The sequence below is a fragment of the Bactrocera latifrons genome, unplaced genomic scaffold (genome assembly GCF_001853355.1).
Source record: "Bactrocera latifrons isolate USDA-ARS-PBARC rearing strain unplaced genomic scaffold, ASM185335v1 scaffold_397, whole genome shotgun sequence".
In the NCBI taxonomy this organism is placed as follows: Eukaryota; Metazoa; Arthropoda; class Insecta; order Diptera; family Tephritidae; genus Bactrocera; species Bactrocera latifrons.
The window spans coordinates 16,484-28,384 of NW_017537042.1; the positions used below are offsets into that span (position 1 = coordinate 16,484).

Genomic DNA, 11,901 nt, shown 5'->3' on the forward strand with positions numbered 1-11,901 from the left:
CCCACTGCACCCGTTGTTGTACTTATTGTAACGATTATCCGGACTCTGTTTAGGAGGAACGCAAAAMATCAAATGTTGGATAATAAGGAGAAGGGAGTTAGTAATTGGTTTTATTGGGCATGCAACGAGGTTAGTGGTATTATATGGGGCCTCCTTACATGCAGACCATAGATTTTATATATAAGGATCTATACTGGATAAGTATGGCTTTAAGTTATGCAAGGTTTTCACTTATTTTACGTGGCAACACGAGCTCTTGTTCCGCTATGGCAGGTGTTTGAACCCCACCTACGCCATTCACTGAGAGTGACTCAATGAAAGTGTTAATAACTCCACTGAGAATTGCGTTCAGTGCAGGTCGGAAATTTTGGGTATTCGCAATTTGGTCGTAATGTTCAAGTTCGTCGACATGTTTGATAGATGTGCTCTTGATGTYTCTAGGTGGCGGATTCGCTTCAAGCAGTTGACTGCGGGGATTATTTCTATGGAAGCACACGAGCAGAAATTGCCTCCCTTCTCCTAAGAGTACTCAATAGTTAAGTGTTTTCAGCAGAGGCTATACATTCTGCACATCTGAACTAGTGAGATTAGTGTGAGGTGCAATGATATATATAGAATGTAGTAGAAACCAATATTTACTTACTGCTTTGCTACAAATGCATCACTGTGCAGTTCCCTAGACACAATCGTAATTGCGTTAATTTAATATATGCTATGGTCAGCTACGAAATCGGCAATGATCTGTGCTACCAACAACCGCAGACTGCATGCACCTACACTCAGCATATACGCCTGCCAGTCGACTACAACAACTTCGCTGTGGTGAATTGCGAATACTGATATTTTCCGGCTTCCAGCCATTTTAGCAGGAATTTCATTTAACGCTTTTGGTATTTTCCGCACGCATCTTTAATTTTCCCTTAAAATAGCAATGGGAGAAATGTCCTTATTTGGTGGGCGAGTGAAAGAGCGACAAAAAATGCAACAACAGCACAGGCAAAGCAGCCGAGCAATTGATCACTCAGCACTGCACAGCACAGCACAGCAAGTAAAGGCAGTAAATATATGCGTAAATGTACAAAAGGCGAAGCAATAAAATATAAATAAAATGTAAAAGGGCTAAACTGCAGCTGCGCATGCGCAGTAACGATTGCATGCACTTGTTCTTTGCTATATTGTAGCGCGTCTGCAGCTGTATGTATTTATTTATGTATGTGTGTGTTTGTTTGTGTTATSCGTATTTATTTGCGCACTTACGTATGCAATTGGCAAGCGTGACCGATGCCGCGAATACGTTTGTAAAGTGCACTGCGCGCACCAAGTGCCTCGCTACAAATTAGTTGATGCCTCCTCACTTGTCATGAATTAGTGAACTAATTAAGTTGTTGGACCAATGCCATGCAACGCTGCGCGTCAGCAAATCGACTAGACGCTGCGCGGCAGCTACGTTACGCACGCGCGCTTACAACCCATAGGACAAGTCCGGAGCGCGTACCAGCGCATTTGTCCACTTAGGCATCAATAAGGCGATTGGATTTTCAATTAAGTTGTAACTATGTTATGTCCACACGTTTCCGTTGAAATCCAACTTATTTATGGTGATGAGTTCTATTGCGCATTACGCATGCGCATAACCTCATTGCGCTATCATCCAAGCGCATGYCCGGCATTTTTGCACGTSCATGAAAAATTCAAGCTTAATTTTGCTACCATAAARCCGTGTAGACATTTACGTACACAAGTATGYCACTAATGCACTAAAGTATTTGCTTATATTTCTATTTGCAGGTATTCGGAAAAGGAAACACTGCGAAAAAAGCTAATAAACAGCAAGTGATTTACTTGAACGCAGCTTAAACGCGAGTCTTTAACACAAAAAAATAAAAAAAAATTATAATATTTTCAAAAAAAAAAAAAATTGAAAACCCTCCAACAAACTTAGCGTGAGCAATTTCTTGAATTTCCTTGCCACGCMCACTAACATTATCAACATTGCGCCCATTTGGATTATGGGCATATCCGAGGACGTCAAGCTGGACGACCTACCGCAAGAAGCCAAATTAGCACATCAGGATGCCATGCCTGATCGTTCGGCCTCGTGCATTGTGACGACCGGCGCTAGCGGCGGCACGAACAGTCCCATTTCTGACACGAATAGCGATGGCGATTTGGACGATTATGCGCCGAAACGTAAGCAGCGTCGCTATCGCACCACATTCACCAGTTTTCAATTGGAAGAGTTGGAGAAGGCCTTCTCGCGCACACACTATCCGGATGTTTTTACCAGGTGAGTAAGCAAATATAAATTGAAATGATTTCAGAGTCAATGGATACACCTAATTTTGTTTTTTTTTTTTTTCTTTGTATCAAATATTCTTTTGCATTTTTTTTATTTTTGTACCCTCAACTTAATATAAGTTTGCCACGAAATTTGTAGAAGAAGAAAATTTTGAAGACCCTATAAAATTTTTATAATATAATATAGGGTAGTCGAAAAAGTATTTTCGTATTTCTAATCAGACTTCAAATTATTTTTTTTATATGTGTAATGATATGTAATGATCTCTAAAGAATCAAATTTTGGTCGACCACTTTTTGCCATTTTTCCGCTAGAGACATTATTCCACCAGTGTAAAACTTTTCTGTTTTCGCGAAAAACTGCGACAAGTAATTTTCACAGGCTTCTCTTGAACCCAACTTTACTCCATTAAAGGACTTCTGCATTGACCGAAATACACGTACGATAGCGCAAAAGGGCTCTATGGTGGATGCATCAAAACTTCCCAGCCAAGCCCTCCCAATTTATCCCGAGTCATCAATGACGTTGTCCTGATGGAAGTCAAAGTCCTTTCTGTTGATCAGTTCTGGCAGTTTTGTTTTTTTTTTTTGTTTGTTTTTGATTGCTTGCTTCAATCTCATCAGTTGTTGACAGACAGTAAAATGTAGAATCAATCGTTCGACCAGGTTGAAGCAGCTCATAGTGGATTATTCGTTTCAAATCCCACCAAAACCCACTCAGCATAACCTTTCAAGGCGTCAATCCTGGCTTTGCAACTATTTGTTGAGCTTCACTACGCTGGGACCATGAWCTTTTTCGYACATTATTGTCGTATTTGATCCATTTTTCGTCTCCTGTTATATTTCGCTTCAGAAAAGTTWATTCGATCCATTAAATTTTTCCACAGTCAACTCATGTGGTACCCAAACACCGAGCTTCTTTGCCCATTGTCTTTCCGTCCGACTGTAACAGATTTGTCAATAAGAGCGCTACAAAGACGGTTTGGGATATCAATAAAATTCTTTATTCCTGTAAAAGTACATTTGATGCAATAATATATGGAACTCGATTTGCATGGTCATCATGGACAAGCTTGCAGAAGTCCAGACGCTGAACCCAGTTTTCGACGGCTTTCAATTGCAAGTTCAATATTTGTACGAAATTCACCAATAGTAGTTGGCTTGTTTCCATAGGTCATAGGCTTGATGTAGCCCCACAGGAATTAGTCTAACGACTGAGCCATTTCGTGACAAGTTCACCAAACTCGGTTTTCAATAAATCGATTGTGACATTCGTTGTGTGGCTTGTGGCGCCGATATGTGGTTCCATATATATGTCCAAGATCATTCATCCAATTTGGGCCAAAAATGTTCGGTTATCAATGAGCGGTAGTGATTCCCATTCACAGTAACGTACCGGTTTTGATGATCATGAAAGAAGTACGGCTCAATGACGCCGACGGCCCATAAACCGCGCCAAACTATAATTTTTTCGGAACGCAATGGTGACTCATGAAGTATGTGTAGATTGCTGCCTGACCAATCATATTTTCGTTATAGACGAAGCCATTCAGCCAGAAATGAGCCTCATAGCGGAAGATGATTTTTCGATGAAAATCGGGATCATATTCAAGTTGTTGCTCAGCGAAATTCACGAACATACGACGATTCTGGTTGTTAAGCGGCTTCAGTTCTTGCGTCAGTTTGATCTTGTAGGCATGCAGGCCATGATCTTTTCGCAAAATTTGGCACAACGACGTCACAAAACTGCCCAATACGCGTGAGTTATCGTCTTAGGTAATGGATGAAGAAATTGTTAAGACCGTAACTTAAAGATCGTAATAAAGTGCTTGTATAGAAAACTTTTTCATTTTATAAGATTTCTTCACTATATGCACATATTATTGTCCAAAGCTTTATTGCAATATCCGAAAAAATTTTTCAGATCGAGTCAATATTGTATATAGCTGCCATACAAACTGGTCACTCACAATTATTGTAAGGTATTTTATACATTTGKAAATGGTATAAAGATATCGCTGCAATCGTCGCTAAAGGTTTTTTTTTTCTTATTTGATTACCTTTTTTGTATATTAAGCAAATTATTTTTGGATTGTGTTCTTAATTAATTGCGTTTTGCCGTTAAGGAATTATCTCGAGTCGTTGCGAAATTTAATTGATCCAAATTTGGCATCACTTAAAAATAGAAATCGTGACAATTTTYGTTGCTTTGAATTAATTAATTCATATTTGCTTAATGGAATTAAGATAATTCAAAACCAGTTCTTGACAAATGCCTAACAATTGCTTAAAWATATTAACTGATTGACCACAGCAATTAGTGAAATATTTTATCGAGTAAAAGCACTTAGGAGTTTATATGATTATTGAAGAAAAAATCTTAACGATATTTTTGAAGAGTTAGTGAATTTTTATCCCAACAAGTGTTAAAAAATGGAACTATAGCTTTGAACAGAATGATCTATATCGCCAAGCTCGGGCAGTATTTTCTCTCTCATCATAAGTTCGTGATACAACTCGGTGGAACGAAACCCGATGGGGTAAAGAGGACAGCTTTTCACTGAGGGTCAAGGGTTGCGGAGAAGCTACCAATATCAACTTCAAGCTTGCTGCTATTGCAGCGTTTTTCAAGCCGAGGTTGCCATTACTACTACTGTCTCCTGCCCCAAGGCGCAGCCTCGTTAGAGCTGCGACTATSCATTCCGGCAATACTAGTCTTGAACTCTATGACTGGGGGGCTGGAGACTTGTTAAAAAACGTCTCATCTCACAAGCAAGTGTATTGGGTTACTTCTTCATAAAACTAGTTTGTATACCTAGCCGAAACAGAATCACAGACAATTCGCTAATTTTAAAAGTTACATCTGGACAATTTTCGATCAGTATTCACATAGTTAGGTTAAAATCCTTACCACATAATTGCCTTGAAATTTGCGAGATCAGCACTTGGATTACACACTTTTAATGTCCAACTGAGCTGACGAAAAAAAATGTAACGCCTTAGTATATTTTCAAAGGGTAACATCATATTTTGTCGGTTCTGAGTTCTTTTTCTGGCTTCATAAAGTACTGATCATAATCGGTTCAAGGGAGATCGCTTGAAATCAACTATACAACCTAATCTTAATCCAACTTCTCGAAAAATGAAATGTCTAGTCTAACCTGAAATTGGCATARATTATGAAGATTAGAGAGCCGGATTAACCAAAAGCTGTTTCCAAGAAAGTATGGTATATACCATAATAGAGCATAGCACCATAAACAGTCCCTCAGTGAACGCGATTTTTGTGAGATATAGCATTTTAATTCTAACAAGTTATGTAACATTCAATAAAGTGGAACAAAAATTASTTTCATATTTTGATAAATCAATATACAGTCTGTCAAGTAAGAGCGGGGTCGTGTTAATTTATAAAAAAAATGAAACTTTCATATTTACATTGTACACATTCCAAACAATGATGCAATTTGGTCAATAATGTGTCCAGTCACCACCGGATTTGATAATTGCCTGCCATCTCCGAGGCATGCTTTATACTAATTTGACGGCATATTCTAGTGGCAAGGATCTCCAGATCTGACGAATTTCGTAAGACAATTGCTTCAAAGTGTATGTGCGTCTTCCATGAAGCTTCTGTTTAATATATGCCCACAAATTTTCACTAGAGTTTTCACTGAGTTCAGAGTTTTTCAGTCAACAGAGGCTTCTTCATTGTGTTGCGCCATTTCAGATCAGGAGTATGAAGAAGGGTCCCGATAGTTTCGTGGCATATATCTAAACCTTTTGCCATTAATTTTGCTTGTCCTTGCCGCAGTGTTACAGCAGATTCCGCGAAAACAGATTCACTATTTTTTTCATATTTTTTGTTCACTTTTCCTATCGAACCACATTCTGGTAAATCATCGAAATTTTTAGCCACTTTATGTCGCTGTATCCACTTCTGTACAAATGCCTTCGACTTTCTCACATATTTAGCAGCCATTGCTGGCGACATTTTGGGACCTTCTGGTTGGATGCAAAGGTGCACAGCGTCGTAACGCGACGCGTACTTAGCACTCATGGCCTTTAACGTAATTCTCTTTGAAAAGATCAGAGACAACTGAACCTTTGTTGACAATGCATCAAGGACAAAGCTTCCCTATATCGGCTCGCGAAGGAATTAGAGCGAAATCTTTCATTAACTTTCGGTAAAGTCGGCCACGCTCTTACTTAACTTAATGTAATTTCATAAAAAAATGCGAATGATTCGAAAAAAATTGCTGGACGAGTGTCGATAAAGTACTCAATCATAAATGGTTCTCTAATTTCCGTGCAAAGTGCAGTTTGTGATCACCGAGGATAAAAAAATAGTTCGATATAGACAAAAAAAATATCTGGAAATGTTTTTAGATAACTATAAAAAATAGAGCTTGATGGTGACACCAAAAATATATCAAGGGATCCATTCGGGCACATTGTTGTTGAATATTTGGGTAAACGAAAACTCGACACAAATTTGGTGCTGCGTAAACTCGGTTGAAAAATGATTAAAAGCTGTGTATAGTTCTCAGCTGCTATGTGTGTTTTGTTTAAAGCTAGTTAATCTTTTCAAACGAACATGAGGTTAAAATGTTAAAAGCAGTACTAACTCCATGATCCAAAGTGATTCGCAAAAAAATGAATGGATCATTTTTGATATCAGATACTAAAAAAAAAAAATATTGAAATATTTTCTACCATATCTATCGTATGTATTGAAATTCACTTCACTTCAGGATGCCATTACTTATCCTACAGTATAAATACTTCTACCGAGCCTACCAAACTCACCTAACCTAAACAATTTCTACCGCGCTTGACAAAGTATAAAAAACGAGTTCATACAAATGCAACTGACTTTCCATAACCAGCAATGAAAAACATTTCACACATCATTAACAAAGTGTATTAATAATTAAGGCAGTGTAAGTTTGAGTTAAAAATAAAATTTAATTAAAAATAAGTGAAATCGAAACAAGAATCGTGTAATGTGATGTTTCATGACGAAATTAAAAGTGAGAAGTGAAAAATTGAAAACTCGCACCGTAAACATAATCAAGTGAATTTAAATGCATTAAAATGTCACTTCTAAGTTTGTTGTTTAATTTCTTGTTACTTTTCGATTATCGGTTTAAAATTGATGCTCGTTTTGACCCATTTCACGACTGCAAGCGTCCAAGTCCATGTTAACACATTAAAATGACACTAAAAACTTTATCACCACGTAACAACGAAATGATGATAACAAAATCTATAAAAAAAAAAATTCAAATCAAACAAGAATAACAACAATAAAAACACACATGATTAAACAAGYGTGTAAAAGAAAAGAAGGAGAAAATGCAAGCAGCTAAAAGCTGTAAAATCTCAGCGCTAATAAGATAATCTGAATGCGATTAGCATCAACGATCAGTTGACTTTATCCAACACACGGCTTCCAAAAAACAAAGAAAGATAAATAAATGAAAACAACACCGAAATTAAAACGGTTTTAAAATATTTCAATTTCATGCCTTCCTACACATTTCATTAAGAAATCGTTCGCGTCGTTTGCGCGATAAAACCGTGTTCTCTAAATTAAGTATGAAAACGATWCAGCTGTGGCCAACAAAAAAGTAAAGCGGAAAAAACACAACAACAACGCCATACAATAAATACAAAACAAAGCAAACAGCACACAAAATGTATACGACAATGTATTTTTAATTAATAAAATCGGCTATAAAATTAAACACAAGCGAATACGAAAGGTTCAACGGCGGCTGCGCATGCGCAGGGTGAGGTGTCGCACTGGCAATGAAATGAGTCGAAACAGAAAACGAATTTTCGGCTATTTATGCATTTTTATGTAAATCGACGTTTGAGTAGTATTATTTGGCTCGTTAGCGCACATCGCAGTAAACACTAAAAAAAATTAAAACAAATATAAAAAAAAATAATAAAAAAAAAATATTTAGAAAAAAGTGTAGAAAGGCGCTGCATTTTAGCGTCTACAAAAACGTAAAATTTATAGCTAACAACTATATCATTAAATTTGTGAATCGGCAGCGGCAAGTGTGTAGGCGTATCATTGCTGATGCTCTTTCAAATGAGCCAAAATTTATAGAACGACATTTTGGAGCACGCAAACCAGCTTGCAGCTTTAATTAACGATATACATATTTCTTGTTTAAATTATGATTATTGACAATGCAATCATTGACAAAAATACAATTTGAGTGAATCGCTTTTGAAAGGCATTAAGTATTTTTCAAAATAAAAGCGCAAACTCGTCTTGTCGAAAACTCACTTAAAACAAGAAAAAACATTAACTTCGACTACACCGGCGCTATAATACCCTGCACTGGTGCATTTTTTACAGAACGAAAGGACATACAAACATTTTATCTTATCTAGTGCTCCGATCTGAACAATTTCTCCGGTTATTGTTGTACTACATTGAATAATAATATGTGCCAAATTTCGTRAAGATGAGGACTTGAATTCGATCGGTCAGTTTATATGGCAGCTATATGCTATATTGTTCCGATCTGAACGATTTTTTCAGACATTGYTCCACTCTTTCAGTCACGTTCTTAGATTAAGAATATGTGGAATGTTTCGATTATTGTTTTGGCATTATCTACAGCTGAAATATCACTGAAAGTATGAAAAAAAATCTACGTGTGAAGGTTTTCGAGGTATGAGGTAGTGGCACTAACCACCGTGACTATTGATAGAAACAAAACAATAATGAGTTACTTATATTGTTTGTTAATATTATATGATATAATGAAATTCTCCAGAATGAAACGAAGTTAAATTTTTTTTTTTTCATGAAAATCTGAAAAACAAGTTTTTCCCTTGCGTAGACAAAGAGCCACTTTGCATGTACTACACTGCTATACAGTACGGACGGGCAATATCTTAGTGCTACATAGACAGAATCTTCTTGATGTGCTTTTTTCAGTTTGATGGCGACTGGATTCAAGACGAATTTCTGAAGGGACTGTTGGCTTGTGACGTTTCACGCTCTCGGCGGGTAACTTTTCTGACATCCTTAGGGTCATGATAACTTGATAACRTGAAAACTGATCTCTTTACATTTGAAAAAACATATTTTTGTGTCACTCATCCGGAAATCATGTTCTCCTCTTTGCAAATGCTTGTCTTCTTTTAGCGTTGGTAAGAACTTTCTATTTRAGTTCACAGTTCCTCAGGCGAAAATATTATCTTCTCGTAATTTAACTTACAAAGGGTAACTGTTGAAATAATTGTYAAAATAGACTTTATGATTTTTGTCTTTCAAATTTTCGCAAAAATTTCTTACAACTTTACCACCTAAGTCAGTTTCAACGCTAGCACCCTGTTTTCCCGTGTAAACATCAAAATCTAAGCAATAACCTGACCATGCACACATCATCCAAACCTTATACCCTCGTTTAGTAGGTTTTTTCGGCATGTATTGTATTATACCCATTACCAAGTTCAAAGCAATAAAAACATCAAGCTCTTCTGTAGTGGCGGGTGTATAAAGCTTTCCTGATTGAATAGCGTAAAGATTACTTTGAAAGCATAAAATATCTCGTAAATACTCTGTCCAAAAAAGGCGAAATGGTAGAAGAGGTTGCACATTCTCCATGCTAAGAATTTGATCGGTTATTCCCACACTTTCAGTAAATTCACCAGGTATGTCCCTTCTATAATTCTTCTTCCATTTTGGAGTCATTGTAGCCGTTCTGTTTRAGTTTACAGTGTTAGACTCTGTRGATTCARGATTCCGAARTACTAAGTTAGACAGAGGGATGTCATCATCTAAATCAARGTTGTCATAATCAGTCATTTGAACTTCTCCAATCGAATMGCCTAACACCAGCAGATTTGACTGATCTTCTGTATCCTCATCGCTACAAATACTATCGCTATCTGAAGGAATATCTTYAAACAAGTATTCTTCGATTTGTCTATTATTTAGCTTGCGCGACATACTGAAATAAATATAAAAATACATGAATACTTACATGCCTAACTCATATGTAGATWAAACCTATAAACCTGCAACAGTTACGGTGGTTAGTTTACTAAYCACTATATTTTCGWYGTTAATACACATTGAAAATAAAAAATTAATGATAGTTTCATACACATACATATGAAATAGATATAGGAGAATAAGTTGAATACAAAACACAAGAAAAAATGTACGTTRGCGCAATTTTCAAATGAAAACAAAGGAAATGTCATTCATCGAATATACCGCTAACCGGTCGCACCTTATCAAAAAAGGTACAAAYATTCATGATAATTCACGCGATTGTCGGTAGATAGCGTGGATTTTAATATAAAAGATCGGAAAGAGGTGGTTATTGACACTAACCACCACGACTGAAAGAGTTAAGCAACATACCGTGCCAAATTTCTTGAAGATATCTMATAAAATGACAAAGCTTTCAATACAAGAACTTGATTCCGATCGTTTCGTTTGTATGACAGCATCATACTATTGTGATCCAATAGCGGCTGTTTCGACAAATGAGCAGTGTCTCGCAGTGGAAAGGACTTGTGCAAAATTGCTGGCCGATATCTGATAAACCGAGGRACTAGTTCGCATATATACAAACTAACAGCCACACATAACTAAGTCGACTGAGATCGTCACTCCTTCCATTCAAGGTGTTATGACTAAAAGATATATGTTTTTCTAGCTATAAATTTAGCGAAACAAAACTCTAAATTTTAACTTGAACTGATATTGAACGTGATAGTTCTATCTTCTGCCGATTCATTTACATCATTATCTCTTTTCGCCTCAACTCTATATAAACTTTATTCCGCTGCACATGTGACCTCCAGACATCGTGATCAATTGCAATTCGTTTTCAATTTTGTATGCTAATCTTCTTCATGTCTTTCCCAAGCGCGCCATTTCATCTTGATCGCAGTTTTCCCCTTACTTTAGTGATGAATGCTTTGACCTCTCGAATTTTGTTCTGAGCTCTCTTATTGTCCATTATCTTTCAATGYTTACCTTTTATAACTTGAAATGCACCTTTAAGTTGTGTTCCACCTTATACGTCACTCGTCATAATCTTTTATTCCTTAAGGTCTTTCTTTCGAAGACTTCCAGTTTGGTTTTGCCATCTTCGATTAAYGTCATGATTCTGCTCCCTAAAGTAGCACTGGTCAAATGATTGTGTTGTATATGATCAGGTTAGTCGGATGTAAATYTGGTTCCATTCTGAACTTGTTTAACTATTAGAGTCTCCCCAGGCTGCCAGAATTAGGATCGGATTCGTAACTCAACTGGGGAATTTTGAATATTGATAGTTTTTCCTCTTTTTTAGTAACTTTCTTGACTTCGTTATATTGAAAACCTGATTTATATCTGTAACTACTTGCTTTAGTTTGGAGTATTGATGGCGCTCTTCCGCTGTCGTTGGAGCCTCCTGTGAATTCCCATTTATTTTACTTCACAGAGCAAGTTCTCACATTTCTTCAGACATTTTCGCTCTTGAAAATGCCTCCGATACCACTTTCAGCGGGTAACGGTCAACTCTGTGGAGGTGTTCAATGGCAACTTGAAGGTCTCAGTTACCTTTTGAGGTT

At 36.9% G+C, this 11,901-nt stretch overlaps 1 protein-coding gene across 1 annotated transcript in view; it reads left to right on the top strand.

Moving 5' to 3' along the window:
- The first annotated feature begins 1,800 nt into the window (after positions 1-1,800).
- Positions 1,801-11,901, top strand: part of LOC108972341 (homeobox protein aristaless) — a 37,567-nt gene continuing 27,466 nt past the window's right edge. Inside the window, exon 1 of the mRNA XM_018938877.1 lies at positions 1,801-2,287. Coding sequence (XP_018794422.1) covers positions 2,010-2,287 — 278 coding nt within the window. The 5' untranslated portion in view covers positions 1,801-2,009. The remainder of the gene's footprint in view (positions 2,288-11,901) is intronic.